The 16806-nt window shown below is 45.1% G+C and overlaps 1 protein-coding gene across 1 annotated transcript in view; it reads left to right on the top strand.

Moving 5' to 3' along the window:
- The window catches only part of LOC149328687 (transmembrane protease serine 11D-like), a 50055-nt gene that overhangs the window by 11452 nt on the left and 21797 nt on the right, over positions 1–16806 (top strand). Inside the window, exons 3-6 of the mRNA XM_089559632.1 lie at positions 1380–1453; positions 2036–2130; positions 2325–2466; positions 5417–5531. Of these exons, the coding sequence (XP_089415758.1) occupies positions 1380–1453; positions 2036–2130; positions 2325–2466; positions 5417–5531 (426 nt within the window). The remainder of the gene's footprint in view (positions 1–1379; positions 1454–2035; positions 2131–2324; positions 2467–5416; positions 5532–16806) is intronic.

Here is a 16806-nt window from a genome sequence, read left to right as displayed (position 1 = left end):
AGTAGAAGAAGCAACAGTCGGAAGGCGCAGAAACACCGATCCAGAAGTGGTAGCTTGCGAGTTGGCTGTAAAGCAGCGGGAGCTTTCCGCTTATCCAGGTTTAACCTTAGATAAGCCACAGCCATTTTTTTTCTCTATACAATGCGTGAAAAACGAATAATCATGCCTAACTCGAGTTTCAGTCGAGAGGATTTACTTTAGTGATAAAGGGATTACAGGTGGTGTAAGCCTCGTCCTCGCTCTCCTTAAAGTCCCTTTCTTTATTCCGTGTCATGGCACGTTTTAAAATCATGAGACCAGCTCGTTTTTAGGCCAGCCAGATGACATAATAGTTTCGCAGGCGAATTAGGCTCAAGTGCAACGGTTACGATATAAGCCTCTACTGATTCATAAAGATCCCAACTACCGTTCGACTGAAATTATAACGCTAAGTATAATTTGCACATGAATAAGTCCGGAAAATGTAGAGCGCTGGAAACTCTTGAAGGGTAAAAAAAGCTCTAAAGGGGCACAGAATACAATAAATTAGCAGACAGAGCGCAACCTGGACGACTCAAAATGAATGTCAGCAGCTAGTTTGCTCTTCCATTCTGCTGCACACCGGGCCACCTGATCAGGCGCTGCCTTCACTTGCAGCCAATCAAATGCTTTTAATAAAGAACAGGGCTTTAACTGCTCATGTCTCACCTCATGAGATGTTTTAGTGTAATTTATTTATAAAGGAAATCTCGGATATCGTCAGTGCACTGTGAGGCTAGCTTTTAATTTCAAAGCAAGATATTGCTTCACAAAGAAATGAGGATGTAGATGTGCTCAAAAGTTACCTCTTAATATTACCAACAAAAAATTAATTGACAGCATTCTAATAGGTATTTTTTGTTTTGTGTATTACTGGAATTAAAGCACTACAAAGGGCAAACTGAAATACAGTCAATACCGACTCAGTGCAGACAATGTTAATGACGCCTTGGCTCCCCGATGTACAGGACGAGCAATGCCTGGATGGAGCACCGAAGTCAGTGCTCAGAGCGGAAGTTCATGCTGTTGTTTTGCGTATATGGGTTGTGCGACACGATCGTTTGCCGCCTATAAATTGAGCAATAATCTGAGAAGTCTTAGAGCTAGCTTAAACATCAATTTGTTGTTCGTTTGTTACTTAGACGTTTCCCTCTATGCGCAATTAACCTGTTAAATCAAATGAGCGCCCACAAAAAAAAGCACACAAGCGGGTTGTTTGTCACAACTCAACTGCATAAAACATGTTCCTCTGACAAACATTCACCACCAAGGACGCGAATATGTAGCCTTATGTAGCAGCAAGACAAGTATTGTATGGTAACCAAGCTCGTATTTGGGCTACTTCTGTATTTTTCTCATAGTATGCGGACAAACACTTCCTATGGCGAGGCTACTGAACGGCAAGCTTGGACAGAGAGATGAAAATCCTTGGATGGTAAGTGGACGAGCCTGACTATACGTGTGACTGGATAGAAACATGTGAAATGAAAAAAAAACACGAAAAGTTGTTAGGAATTTCGACAGCCCTCAACATGCGCGAAAAACGAGTCGGAGCCTCAATCTGCAGGCCAAGTTTCGACCAGAGGACTTAGCCCAGGCAGACAAGTTGTCTTGTCGAAACGTTGCCTAGCAGGATTAAGCTCCCCTGCAACCCTTGTTCACTTCGGGAAGTTGTCAGGTACTGGCCGTTAAAGCTAGTCTTAAGAAACCTTGTTGAATATTTTTACTGAAATAAAATTTTCTAGCTTTGGGTACGTTCTACACTGACAAAACTCTGCAGGCGCATTAAAGTAGTGAACCCTGACGTGTGATCATCTTGGATTTGTACCGTGCGCATCTCAAAGTCCGCTTTACGCGGCCAAGTTTACGCGGTGCTCTTTCATCAAGAAAGAGTATGTATCAAGCGTCACGGGGAACGCATTTTATATCACTCTCACGATGCAGCGTGAGTGCAGCACTGACATGCCATGACTGTCGCTGAAATGGCTCGTCTTTCTTGCCCCATTCTACCGACCAGGTGTTTTTGGCGATAAACTTTACCACGATGTCGTACTGCGCCGCCACTCTACTAACAGAGGTACACCTCCTTACAGCGGCGAGCTGCGTTTACCGGTAAGAATAAACATATCTTGAGCTGCAAAATGAGAACGGCTTTCCCAAGAGACTGACTTGTGAAATAGTGAAGCTGTTAAAATTTGAAGCCTGGAAAAGTCTTCTAAAGAGCGCCATGGATGTTATTTCTCATCTGTAAAACGGTGGATACTGTATGAGAACCTACTGCAACGGACATCCCACCATTGGTGCAGGAACCGCACATACCCTGATTGGATCAAGGCATACTATTTGAGCACTGAGCGACTGAAGGGTGACTTCCTGTACATAGACAAAGTGCGAATACACACCGACTACAACAGCACGACGCAGAGGAATGACATCGCCATCATAACAGTATGTAAAGTCCGCAATGGCTTTTCGTTGTTTAGAGAAAGGGGGGGGGGTATTCTTTCTATAGTAGGATACAACTCATGCGCAGAGACTTTTCTCCATTAAAGGAGCGCCTTCTAGCCAGTGACGTAGGCTGATTCTCATGACCCTGCTAGTGTGGCAAAAAAGGGAGTGGTAGATGAAAGGGGATAATCCCTTCCCTCTGTGGTCCGGGACAGACCCCTCTCTACATTGTGGCGCTGCTCCCTGCATTGACACGATAGCAGGGCCACGAGAAACAGCCGCCGTCATAGCTGGAAGGGGGTCCTTTGACGGGGAAACGTCGCTGCGTTCTTAAGTTGAGCGGTTTAGGTTAATAATGGTACATTAACATGAAATACCTTTATGGCCTCAGGCTGTAGAATAAGGTGCGTAGAGCACAATTAACCACTTGTGCGTTCTTCAGAGCTTCTTTGGTTACGAAACGCGGGAACTGATAGAGTACATTGATAGAAGTTTTGGCATGACTAAGCTACTCGTGTGCATTAAAGGTTCACTGAACAGGAATCTGAACTCGTCTTTTACCGCTGGAACTCGATCTACACGTTCCCAGCATTCTTAGAAACTGCGATTTATTGCCCTGTGCGGCCGATTTCTGAAATTAAATCGGATTAACGTCCGGCTCCCGGCTTTTTTTTTTATTCCCCGCATACGGTGGGAGGAGTCGACCAACACATGAAGTGCTTTACATGCAATCGTGTGGCGACATTGCTTTCGGTTTTTTTAGTTTATTTTAGGTTCCCGTGAATAAATAGGTGTAGTCAGAGTCTACACAGCTGCAAATTAGGCCCATGGAAGTAAAAATACGTGTGGACTCTTTGCTTTCGCCGATGGCTACGTATCACTCCGCCGATGGCAGAGCAGCAAGCCGCCACGGAAGTAGGTGAAAGGTTGGTCGACTCCTGACAACTTTTGCGGGGATTTAAAAAAAAAAGACGTTAATCTGATTTAAATTAGGGAAATCGGCCGCACAGGGAAATAATTCGAGGTTTCCAAGAACGCTCGGAACGTGTAGATCGAGTTCCAAGGGTAAAAATACGAGTTCAGATTCCTCTTCAGTGCGCCTTTAATTTCCATCATGTTGGCCGAAGAAGCTGCCCCTGCTGTTGAGCCAACGCGACCAAGTAGAGCTGAACAGCGGACACTGTAAATACCGCTTAGAACTTGCCATTAAGGGGTTTTACAGCAACGTCACTGATGAGGTCCATCGCGTCTAAATTGATGCAAATGCCATGAACACATTTTAAGAATTTTTCCTAAATAAAAAGCGGGTTTAGGAGATAATAATGCTGTAAAGATGGTCTAAATGCTCAGAAATGCGTGCTCTAGAATAAACTGAACCTTGCCTGCAGTTGATGTTTTTGAGTGTTGGACTTAGTAACACCGGATATATATATGAGTGCTTAGTTTGTTCAGTACTCGCAGCTCAATAAGTCAATGGGACGGCGTTCTCACGGAAGAACAGCATAATTTCAGAATTTCTCACAATTGAGATATTCGCAATGTGCTCTATACTGGCACCGTTACGCAGTGAGTAGTTTAGTGAAAAGGTTTATTGGTCACTGTACACCTCGAAAACATTTTTCACTGCTTTGCTATACTGTGAAGCCGACTATTTTTTTTTTAAATCGCTTGAAAGATGCCGTCAGTTCTTACTGCCTGAATGCGCAGTCGATTCCTTTTCGAACAGAATAGTTGTGTTTGTAGCAGCAAGAAGCTTAATATAGAAATGTCATGCGGCCAACGATTGAAGGAATGTTGAACTCGTGGCTTCTCCACTGTACGTGCTCCTATCTACTTGAAGTGACACTGTGCTGAGCAGTTTTCTGTCGCTTATTTCTTCGGTTGGCCCGCTTTATGATATTTCGCATATGTCATCTTGGTGAGAGCATTTGCTCATAATTGTGGATGCATTTATGGCATGGCATGTAGCTATCATTCATGGGACCCCTGAGCGCCACGTAGCAAATCTTTAATCTTAAGTGGGGATTTCTTGGCGGGAGGATTTTCTTATAACTGTGGATGGAGTTTATGGCATGGCATGTAGCTATCATTCCTAAGGCCCTTGAGCGCCACGTAGCAAATCCTCAATTTTAAAGGGAGATTAGCGGCTCTAAAGCACACCCATAATCCGTGAAGGGGCCGGCGAGGCAGCAGAGATCAGGTAACTATCAGCATCCATCGCTCACTGACGACACAGTGGGGCACAAATCAATACCCTAAAAGACGTAAGTACAAATTCGTTTGATTTTTGAGCTTGCTTCTTCCCGTCTGTGCGCGCTGAACAGGACTCCGCGAGGTTAATGTGCGCCGAGCGTTCGCTTTTATGAGTAAATAGAGTCAGTATTGCTGATCAGCAAAGAAGAGTTGCACTATTTGCTGCTTGTTGAATAGCTTGGACGTGGTAACTAGGCGGGTCTTCTGTGAGAAGTCAGTCTTCTTCTCTGCTGTCTTTTTCGTGAGTTACCATGCCGTAGCTGTTCAGTGAGTATAAACTAGCTCCACTCTTTAGTAGTGCTTATATTCATGGTGGGGCAGGGAACGCTTGCAGTTACCTTTGAAAGCTTGTGGCAAGGCACCGCAGCTTACAGGGCTTGAAACGAGGTACTGAACGAGGATGGCTAGAGTTTGCAAGACAGCATGATGTGATGAGTTGAGCACTTTGGCATGCTATTAAAGTGTTGAATGCAAGGCGTGCCGGGTCGATGTTGCGTAGTTTGTTGGTTATACCTTCACATTTTCTTGCACTGAACTTCGCAAGAGCGGTGTTAAGAGAGACATTTTCATTTATCAATTTCAGTGGCCATTGTCAAGTGGTTGATGTGCAACGATGCATGCAAATGCGTTCGTAAAGACAGCAGGGGAAATTCACACGCCCTGTAAATGCCCTAACAAAAGTTTGGCCACTGTGCAGGTACAGAGACCGTTGGTGTTCACTCGCTACACGAAGCCCATCTGCATACCAACCAACCACATGAACGTCACAGACGTGAGAGTCACCGTGGCCGGCTGGGGACGCCTAAATGACAGTAAGCTACATTCTTGAACATAGTAAACCAAAGTGTAGAGGTGCAAACCGAACTTGCGCGTTTCGTTATCAAAAACAGATACAGTGGTACCTCGTTAATATGGACACCTTGGTTCCCGAGTGTAAGTGTCCATGAAGTGAGTGGTCCCTAATAACAAATCGCCAAGAAAAAAAAACTAAAAACATGCTGTGATTAAGGTCTCCTTCCGTACATACTGGTGGCCAGCGAAGTTGAACTGATACATATTTTTGGGAGGTCGCCATTGAGCTTGAAGTAATGTGGTTCCACTTAACACGCCTAACGGTCAATGACATATGGCACCTCTTGGCTAAATGACCAAACTGCTACTACGACTGTTCGCATCTCACCAACAGCACGCTACTATATGTCAGCACTAAGTCGGCCGACAGCTGCTGAATGCGGTTTCCTTCGTGGCACAAGCCGCAGAGGGAGTTTGCATACGTCGTTCTTACGATATCAAAACTGTGAGGCGCGTCACTTAGACAACTTTCTTTCTTTCTTTCTTTCTTTCTTTCTTTCTTTCTTTCTTTCTTTCTTTCTTTCTTTCTTTCTTTCTTTCTTTCTTTCTTTCTTTCTTTCTTTCTTTCTTTCTTCCTTTCTTTCTTTCTTTCTTTCTTTCTTTCTTTCTTTCTTTCTTTCTTTCCTTCTTTCTTTCTTTCTTTCTTTCTCTCTTTCTTTCCTTCTTTCTTTCTTTCTTTCTTTTTATTTGTTGCTTAGACACTTGCCTAAGAAGGGGCTGAGGCTAAAGGCACAATGTACTATGAAGCATGAAATCACAAAAGAAAGGTTCGCCATTCCGCCATTTGCACTGTTTCAATACATTCTTCTAGTATCCTGCGCTCAAAATGCTGGGCAGTGGAGGTTTTGTCATACTAGCCATACAAACGAAACAAAAATACATCGGCCCTAATGGGAACGGTTCGTGTTCTCCCTGTCTTCGTCCGGACAGTAATGTTCCATATTAGCGAGGCGTAAATACGTCGAAAATGTTTGGTTGCCCCCAGAAATTCTCCATAAATGGAGTCGTCCATATTAACGCTGGTCGTATTAACGATTCACGAGTGTAAGCGGAACGTGTTGCGAGTAATGTTTTTTCAGTGGTTAATCTGCCGGAGTTACACTCTGTATCTTGAGGTAAATCGTAGTGGAGCGTTCCTATTAATTTTTACCGCGTAGTTATTGACCTCTATTTTAGGCTGCTATGGATTGGTTTTGTTACTATATGATGAGGGGTATTTGCTAGTTAAGTCTTGAACCATCAAACGTACGCTTACGCTGCATCAGCTCATGGTATATGGTGTCGAGCCGAGATGTAGGGGCCTTGCAGAACCTCTGGAAGGGGATCAGACTTCTCATCCTTACCCCTGTGGAGCGATGCAGCTTCGGAGCTTCATAGATATCCTATTACACCGCTCAAACTCGAACCCTCTACATCAAACTTTTCTGATGGAGCGTGCTGCAATCTTCACAGAATTCTATGATTATGATTAATAGGCTCACTAAATGGTGCGCATAACTCACGTAGAGGCTTCGGAATTGATTCAATTGTCGAAGCTTAAAACTTCACGGCTGTCACAAACACTTCACCTTTTCATGGCGAAACCACTCCACAGAACTGTTTCATGAAACGCGTTCGTCCAGTGAATATCAAGTAACTGAAAATATAGCTTAATAACGCACTGACGAATTTCCTAACGGGTTACCGAAAAGCACACTCTCCAGGCCCGAAGCTTATAGTAGGGCGAGAGCGAATTGATCAATAACTCGAAGTGGGAACAGTGTTGGTCCCCTAAACATTTGACCAACACTGTTCCCACTTCGAGTTATTGATCAATTCGCTCTCGCCCTACTGTAAGCTTGCCGTCCTGGTTAGCTCAATTGGTAGAGCGACTGCTCCGGTGTAGCGGTGGTCCCGGGTTCGAACCCCGGACCAGGACGAATTTTTCTTTAACTACGAGGTTTCTGAGAAAGCTGTACAGCTTTCCTTTGTGGCCGTATGGCTGCGCTCGGGTGGATGCCAATGAGTAATTACTCCCTTATGCTGACCTAGTATGTGTGAAATAAGTCGAATGCTTGGATATCCACAGATGGGGACGCTGTTTTGTCGAATGTAGCGATAGGGATGAATCTTCAAATGTCCAACTTAGACAAAAATTTTGAAGATATGAGAATTGTAAGAAAGTGTTATTCAAATGTTGAGAGTGACGGTACATTCTTTTCGTATGTAGAAAAATCAGGCACAAATAAAGTTTGTTCCAATCCAATCCAATCGCTTTAAAGTGTTTCCATCGATCGGTTTGAAGAGTTAAGACTGCCATAGAAAACTAACGGGGAAAGCTTTTGACGATAGCAAAAACGTGAATAGGAAAAAAAAATTCAAGATTGCGGTCGGGTGATCTGCAGATATATTGATTGTTATAATGAAATATTCCATTATATGAAAAAAATTGCGTACATAAAAGGTTTTCCGCTTAAAAATGCTTTGCTCCAGAATTGCTGGGTATGGAGCTACAGGACCATGCAAAACGCGTAGAAACTTGCGGTCAAGGTTAATGGTTATGCACAGGTATTTGTGCGGATATTATCTTTACTAGCGAAATCTATGTGCTGAAAAAATGTAATAGTGCCCCAGGTTACTATTACGGGCTAACGGTCAGATAATAATTACAATGTTGTTTGCAGGGCGAGTAGTTCTCATAGTTTCTTTCTGAGTATCGTAACCACGTTAACAGCGGAGATTATAGAGCTTGCATTAGGCTAATATCACAGTTTGTACATCCAGCGTGAGACCCGTCCACTCAGTAACGTAACGTAACTTAACTTCAGTAACGTAACGTCAGTAACGTCATGGCGCTTACAACATGAACAAGGGAGGGGAAAACCTCAGGTTGCTAGAGCCAACGTTTCGACAAGGGGACTTGTCTTCGCCCAGACGAAGACAAGTCCCCTTGTCGAAACGTTGGCTCTAGCAACCTGAGGTTTTCCCCTCCCTTGTTCATGTTGTGATCGCCAAGGACCATCTACCGCACCCTCTCTCTACCATGTCATGGCGCTTAGTACTTTACGTTAATCGCTGCAAGTGCTTCTGACTGATGTGGCTGTGTAAACAGTTCTCAGGATAACTACAGCAATAAAAAGGAATTTCGCTCGGAGCCTCTTAGCGAACAGCGGAAACATGTTCATTGAAAGCTGTCGCATGCGATCTATAATTTGCTGCAACCTCTTACTTGCGCGCCCGTAAAGACCACGTATGCAAAACGCTGTCATCTCCTCTTTCTATCCCCTTCACTCCCCCCTCCTCAAGAAAAAAAAAAGAAAAAGAGCTTACGTATCTCCTAAAACATATTTCCTTGCCCCAACGTCATGAAAGTGGAATTTGTTGCCAGAGGATGTCTTTGGTTGCATTGCAGCTAATTGTGTCTTCCGTAATGGTGGATCTGGCTGGTGTAAAAACATTTATTTGTACTATGTACAAGGAACGTATTGCATGGACCGTGCCTGAACGGCCCGGCCCTCACAATCACTAGGAGGGATCCCTAGTCCGGGACCCCTGTGGCCTCCGCGGCGGCCCGGACTCTTCTCACCAGGGCTCGTTGGTCCGGGAGAGCTCAGCAGCCGAGCAGGGCAGCCTCCCTGTCCTCTCGGGTCGGGTGGAAGAGAGCACGATTGGCAGGGCATGCTCAAACCATGTGATACGTGTCCGCAAACACTTCCCCACAGTGTGGACACTCGTCCGAAAAGGCCGAATTGAAATATTTAAGCACTGCCGGGCACAGTACCGTGTTGATGTAGAGGCGAAGAACCAACGCTCCTCCGCTTTCTTGAGGCCTTTACAGAGGGGTGGGTATCGGCCGTGAGCGGTTTGATACAGGAGAGAGATCTCCCGAAAAGTAATGGTGGATCTGGGCGCTGCAGGGTGTCAGCGCACAAACCGAAGTATAGAAGACTATGGAGGTTCACGAGCAGTGTGATGCAAAAAAGACAGCCAATGCCTGCCTCAGAAGCAGTCGCGAACTTACAGGGTCAAGGAAGAGAGCGCTGTTTGAATCCCGGTAGCTAACATCTTAGCCGTTGTTGTCCAATGATTTCTCAGTCGACATACTGGTCTTTGCATGAGATGAATGAATGAGGAGTCCAACTAAGTTTTTCGAGCACATTCCGACGCAAGCCGTTGGGGGTGTTGCACTCCGAATGTCATTTCTTCTTTTCTTTTTGCATAACCGAGTACACGGTTTCTGCCTATCCAAGAACAGCTGCCAACTTGCTGAGGCACTTTGGGGAGGTTCTGGTACCTTGCTACTAGCTTGAGAGGGCCCTATCAGACATAACTATTATCTGCACCCTACGTCCTTTTACAGCCCTCGCAACAGAGCCTCTGGTCTTTGAACGCTATCGGAGTCTATTGCTGTGTAGCGGAAAAGAGCGCAGTTAATCAAAGACAAGAAACAAATACACACATGATAGTATAGCTCTGACTACCACCTATCTACTGATCTGCGAACCAGCACGATATATGCAACACTAGCATCATGGTCAACCGAGACCTAGTTGAGGCAAGGGAAAGAAATGGAGGTAATAAGTTTCTGTCGGACAGGAAAAATAAAAATAAGGGGGGGGGGGGGGGGGGTGCGACAGCATGTGCTAACAAATTAGGCCAACAAGAAAAGAACATATGCTAAATTTTATTAGTCAAGACATGCTAGAAAGCAAAGACACTGGTTGTAGTATATGTCGTGCTGATTCGCAAACTCCTTGGGAGCTGGTAGGCAGCGCCCTTTCTGTTTTATGTGGGCTCCTTTTCTGTACTTGCATATTTTGCGTTACTTCATTTCTGGACACTTCCGCAATGGACCAACTAAGCCTAACCGAAAAAGTTGATTATTGTCTTCTCCAAAGAGGTAAAAGTTCTTCCGAACTGTGGAATGTAATTCGTAGTTTTCGAAAACAAACCACGATTTCGGGTATTTTCGGTTTCGTTACTAATTAATAATTATTCGACTGCAGGAGCAGTTTGTCATAAGCGACAATACTGACATTGAACACTTCATCGATGTTGCAATGTGCTGCAATTTTCCGTGCTGCGATTTCCCTGAAGCTCACAATGGGATGTAACGTGCAACTACACTCTGAATAGAAAAGAGTTAAAAGGGAGTTGGCTCTACTCTAGCGCGCCTTCCCTTTTACAGAAGGGAGCGCCCTAGGGAGAGCCTACTCTTTTTGTACTCCCCTATAGGCATATTCGTGTTTCCAGTGTAGGTGCCTTGATCAACATGCTCAGCATGGCTGGAGTTGTCACAAAGTTTGTTATACATTCCTCTACATCCTTTTAGCTCCCCATAATGAGTTTCATGTCCTACAAATTTCGCATCCCTTATTTTATCTCTCCTTCATACACAATAATTTAAGTCGACCAGTGCTTAACTCGACTACAGTTCTGGTAAAACCTTTGCATGTAACAAGGGCGTATATTCTGTGTAAGGCTCAACCATATCTTTGGTTGGCAGTCGTTTACCTTAAGTCTCAACAGGAAAATGGCGCAAAAGACGTGGACAAAAGAGACAAACACGACAGGACCAGCGCCAACTTACAACTGAATTTTATTTCGCACCAAACCCGCCTTTATGTAGGCCAACACGCCCTAACATCCGTGTAATCACGCACAGGCAGTAGAAAAGATCACAGTAAGATATCTAGCACATGAAGCGCAATAGCAACCACGTAACATACTATCATTTCTAAAAAAACCCCCCCACAAAAAACAACCAACAAAAGAATAGCAAACAACACTAAAACGGTCATGGCCAAGCAACTCTTCAACACCAAAAACGATACACACTCATGAGTGATACCAGATGACCAACAAGAAACGTGGAAAAAAAGGTGAAGAATGAAGCGTTAAGACCAAAGCAGTGTCAAAGGTAAAAAAAGGTTGAAATGGATGAAGAGTGCAAACCTTAAAAATTGGAAACCAAAAACCTGCAGCCACATGAATGATAACCGATGACCAACCAGAAAAAAGATGGACGCGAAGCTGAGACCAAAGTCGGCGTCAAAGGTATAAAAACGAGAAAAAAATTGGAAACGAACAACCAGCAGCCATATGAATGATAACCGATGACCAACAAGAAACATGAAAAAGGATGAATGCGGAGCTCAGACCAAGGTCAGCGTCAAAGGTGTAAAAAACGAGAACAAAAACCGCACAAAAACCGCACATCGTCAAAAAAATCGTCAAAAATTGCAACCAATGCCAAAGGAAAGAGCGTGCACAACAAAACAAAACGAAGAGCCTACAGAAAACTTTCTAGAAAAGTGTACTCCTCGTTGCTAAGCGTAATGGATGGCTTGCTGACGCGTCTGCTCCCTTCTTTCCTGATGTAAAAGGCTTCGACCACCTCTCTCTCAAATCTGTCCTTCCCACTCCTCAAAAAAATAGTTTTCTCGAACTCCGGACGGCAACCCCTGCAGGCTTTGCAATGATCCACTAGAAAGCTTCCTTCGTTATTCCGCAGATTCCGGCAGTGCTCGCTGGCTCGCTCATTAAAACATCGACCAGTTTGGCCAATGTAGCTGAGCCCGCAACTTAAGGGAATCTGGTAAACAACCCGCGTCCTGCACCGTGTGAACTTGTTTTGATGTTTCACAGTACAAGCCGGTTGTTTTTTCCCGTTAGTCATTGCGCAAAGCTTAGAAAGTTTGCAGGGGGCTGAGAATGCGACCTGAACATTATGTCTGCCTGCTACTTTTTTAAGGTTGTGTGAAACCTTGTGGATATACGGTATTACTGCCACACGGTTGCGTGAAACCGGATCTTTGCTTTTAGGACCTTGCTTCAGCTTCTGCAGTATGGCTTCACACACGGAAGTAACCATACAAGAGGGGTATCCTGCTACTTTTAACCGCTGAACTTGAGCACTGAAACTGGACGAGACCATATGGGGGCATGATTTGTTCAAAGACGCTTGCAAGGAGTTCGAAACAATTGCCCGCTTCACAAGCTTCGAATGAGCACTGTCAAAGGGGAGCAAACCTTTCTTTGAACGCGGATTGTACATCCAACACAAGCCATCTTTGCAAAACCGTACCCTAAGGTCCAAGAACTGGAGTTCGCCATTTGTCGGGACCTCCTTAGTAAAACTGAGGCCTTGGCTGTGTTCTGAAAACACGGACATAGTCCTTGCGACCGCAGCGTCTAGCTCATGCTCAGAAGTGTCTTTAAGGATAACTAAGAAATCGTCAACATACCTATGTACAGAGACTACGTGCGGATCAACAAGGTGGCATCTGATGTCAGCTCCTACAATGGAGAGAAAAATATCACAAAGGGCGGGAGCTACAGAGGAGCCAATGCAGATTCCTTTCTTCTGAACAAAGAATTTTCCATCAAACAAAACAGCAGTCGAACTTAGGTAAAATTCTAACAAAGAAATGAAATTGTCAACGCTTACTCCTGCTGCATTTTGAAAAGGGACTTCGCCGGTGGACTGGATGGTTTCCCTGACAGCCTTTAAAAGTCCTTGATGGGGAACGGAATAAAACAGCTCTTCAATGTCGATGGAAAACCCTGTGTAGTGCTTGGGGGGCAAAGACTCCAGGTGGTTTTGCACCTCGCACTAACTGCGCACAAGAAACGGGTCCTTGCCTACCAGGCGTCCAAGGTGGGTTTGAAGGTAGCTACTGACAAGACGTTGCCACGTCCCCCTTTCCGAAACGATGGTGCGTAGCGGTAAACCAGGCTTGTGGGTCTTCACGGTGAAGAAAACTTCCAGAGACCTTCCTTTTTCTTCCTGGGCCAGCTTTTTTATGCCCTCTAGGTGCATGTCTTCTAGGATCTGAAGAGCCTTAGTTTTTTGCTTCCGCACTTTGAACGGTACCTGCTTGAAGTTCTTATGTATTGCAGCTAAAGCCTTGTCACGAAATAAACCGGACGGCATAACTGCAAAGCCACCCTCCTTGTCAGCCTGCAGCACAATGAGGTCCTTGTCTTTGAGAATGCTTGATATCTTCTGTAGATGCAGTTTTTCTTTTGGAAGACTGCGATTAACGCTCGTCTTCAAGGAGGCAACACCGTCGCTTATGATCCTGTCTTTTTCTTGGTCCGCAGCATGGCTAGCCACCCGTCTAACGAGGCCTAAAAGTTCCTGACGCTGTGCAGAAGGTGCGAGGCTGAACTTTGGTCCTTTTTCTAAAACCCGCTCGACCTCTTCTGGCAGCTCTGCTCCTCCTAGCACCGTCACCCGTTGACGGTGCTAGGAGGAGCAGAGCTGCCAGAAGAGGTCGAGCGGGTTTTAGAAAAAGGACCAAAGTTCAGCCTCGCACCTTCTGCACAGCGTCAGGAACTTTTAGGCCTCGTTAGACGGGTGGCTAGCCATGCTGCGGACCAAGAAAAAGACAGGATCATAAGCGACGGTGTTGCCTCCTTGAAGACGAGCGTTAATCGCAGTCTTCCAAAAGAAAAACTGCATCTACAGAAGATATCAAGCATTCTCAAAGACAAGGACCTCATTGTGCTGCAGGCTGACAAGGAGGGTGGCTTTGCAGTTATGCCGTCCGGTTTATTTCGTGACAAGGCTTTAGCTGCAATACATAAGAACTTCAAGCAGGTACCGTTCAAAGTGCGGAAGCAAAAAACTAAGGCTCTTCAGATCCTAGAAGACATGCACCTAGAGGGCATAAAAAAGCTGGCCCAGGAAGAAAAAGGAAGGTCTCTGGAAGTTTTCTTCACCGTGAAGACCCACAAGCCTGGTTTACCGCTACGCACCATCGTTTCGGAAAGGGGGACGTGGCAACGTCTTGTCAGTAGCTACCTTCAAACCCACCTTGGACGCCTGGTAGGCAAGGACCCGTTTCTTGTGCGCAGTTCGTGCGAGGTGCAAAACCACCTGGAGTCTTTGCCCCCCAAGCACTACACAGGGTTTTCCATCGACATTGAAGAGCTGTTTTATTCCGTTCCCCATCAAGGACTTTTAAAGGCTGTCAGGGAAACCATCCAGTCCACCGGCGAAGTCCCTTTTCAAAATGCAGCAGGAGTAAGCGTTGACAATTTCATTTCTTTGTTAGAATTTTACCTAAGTTCGACTGCTGTTTTGTTTGATGGAAAATTCTTTGTTCAGAAGAAAGGAATCTGCATTGGCTCCTCTGTAGCTCCCGCCCTTTGTGATATTTTTCTCTCCATTGTAGGAGCTGACATCAGATGCCACCTTGTTGATCCGCACGTAGTCTCTGTACATAGGTATGTTGACGATTTCTTAGTTATCCTTAAAGACACTTCTGAGCATGAGCTAGACGCTGCGGTCGCAAGGACTATGTCCGTGTTTTCAGAACACAGCCAAGGCCTCAGTTTTACTAAGGAGGTCCCGACAAATGGCGAACTCCAGTTCCTGGACCTTAGGGTACGGTTTTGCAAAGATGGCTTGTGTTGGATGTACAATCCGCGTTCAAAGAAAGGTTTGCTCCCCTTTGACAGTGCTCATTCGAAGCTTGTGAAGCGGGCAATTGTTTCGAACTCCTTGCAAGCGTCTTTGAACAAATCATGCCCCCATATGGTCTCGTCCAGTTTCAGTGCTCAAGTTCAGCGGTTAAAAGTAGCAGGATACCCCTCTTGTATGGTTACTTCCGTGTGTGAAGCCATACTGCAGAAGCTGAAGCAAGGTCCTAAAAGCAAAGATCCGGTTTCACGCAACCGTGTGGCAGTAATACCGTATATCCACAAGGTTTCACACAACCTTAAAAAAGTAGCAGGCAGACATAATGTTCAGGTCGCATTCTCAGCCCCCTGCAAACTTTCTAAGCTTTGCGCAATGACTAACGGGAAAAAACAACCGGCTTGTACTGTGAAACATCAAAACAAGTTCACACGGTGCAGGACGCGGGTTGTTTACCAGATTCCCTTAAGTTGCGGGCTCAGCTACATTGGCCAAACTGGTCGATGTTTTAATGAGCGAGCCAGCGAGCACTGCCGGAATCTGCGGAATAACGAAGGAAGCTTTCTAGTGGATCATTGCAAAGCCTGCAGGGGTTGCCGTCCGGAGTTCGAGAAAACTATTTTTTTGAGGAGTGGGAAGGACAGATTTGAGAGAGAGGTGGTCGAAGCCTTTTACATCAGGAAAGAAGGGAGCAGATGCATCAGCAAGCCATCCATTACGCTTAGCAACGAGGAGTACACTTTTCTAGAAAGTTTTCTGTAGGCTCTTCGTTTTGTTTTGTTGTGCACGCTCTTTCCTTTGGCATTGGTTGCAATTTTTGACGATTTTTTTGACGATGTGCGGTTTTTGCGCGGTTTTTGTTCTCGTTTTTTACACCTTTGACGCTGACCTTGGTCTGAGCTCCGCATTCATCCTTTTTCATGTTTCTTGTTGGTCATCGGTTATCATTCATATGGCTGCTGGTTGTTCGTTTCCAATTTTTTTCTCGTTTTTATACCTTTGACGCCGACTTTGGTCTCAGCTTCGCGTCCATCTTTTTTCTGGTTGGTCATCGGTTATCATTCATGTGGCTGCAGGTTTTTGGTTTCCAATTTTTAAGGTTTGCACTCTTCATCCATTTCAACCTTTTTTTACCTTTGACACTGCTTTGGTCTTAACGCTTCATTCTTCACCTTTTTTTCCACGTTTCTTGTTGGTCATCTGGTATCACTCATGAGTGTGTATCGTTTTTGGTGTTGAAGAGTTGCTTGGCCATGACCGTTTTAGTGTTGTTTGCTATTCTTTTGTTGGTTGTTTTTTGTGGGGGGGTTTTTTTAGAAATGATAGTATGTTACGTGGTTGCTATTGCGCTTCATGTGCTAGATATCTTACTGTGATCTTTTCTACTGCCTGTGCGTGATTACACGGATGTTAGGGCGTGTTGGCCTACATAAAGGCGGGTTTGGTGCGAAATAAAATTCAGTTGTAAGTTGGCGCTGGTCCTGTCGTGTTTGTCTCTTTTGTCCACGTCTTTTGCGCCATTTTCCTGTTGAATCATTAACCAACTAGCCCAAACTAGAGTTCTTCTTGAGTTTACCTTAAGAAATGGAGCCCTAAAGTAATCACTTTCAGCCTGTTTTTGTTGTCACTCTAAGTGGCCTGACGGCAAGCCTGTGCACAAGAAAGGGTGTGTCACATTTTAAGGTCGCATACGCTTGCTATGAACGGCCAAAGGTCTGGTCGAAAAGCCTGATTCGAGCAGACCCTCGCAGGTAAAAAGCACAGACGCAAGCCGTCAGCTCCATCCACGACGTGAGACGAACCCGTCGGGTAGTCGCAAAGGAGCCGAG

Source organism: Amblyomma mixtum, chromosome 9, assembly GCF_055824585.1.
Source record: "Amblyomma mixtum isolate Tamu chromosome 9, ASM5582458v1, whole genome shotgun sequence".
Classification (NCBI taxonomy): Eukaryota; Metazoa; Arthropoda; class Arachnida; order Ixodida; family Ixodidae; genus Amblyomma; species Amblyomma mixtum.
Note: the sequence above shows the minus strand (reverse complement) of the source record. Positions and strands in the feature narration are given on the sequence as shown.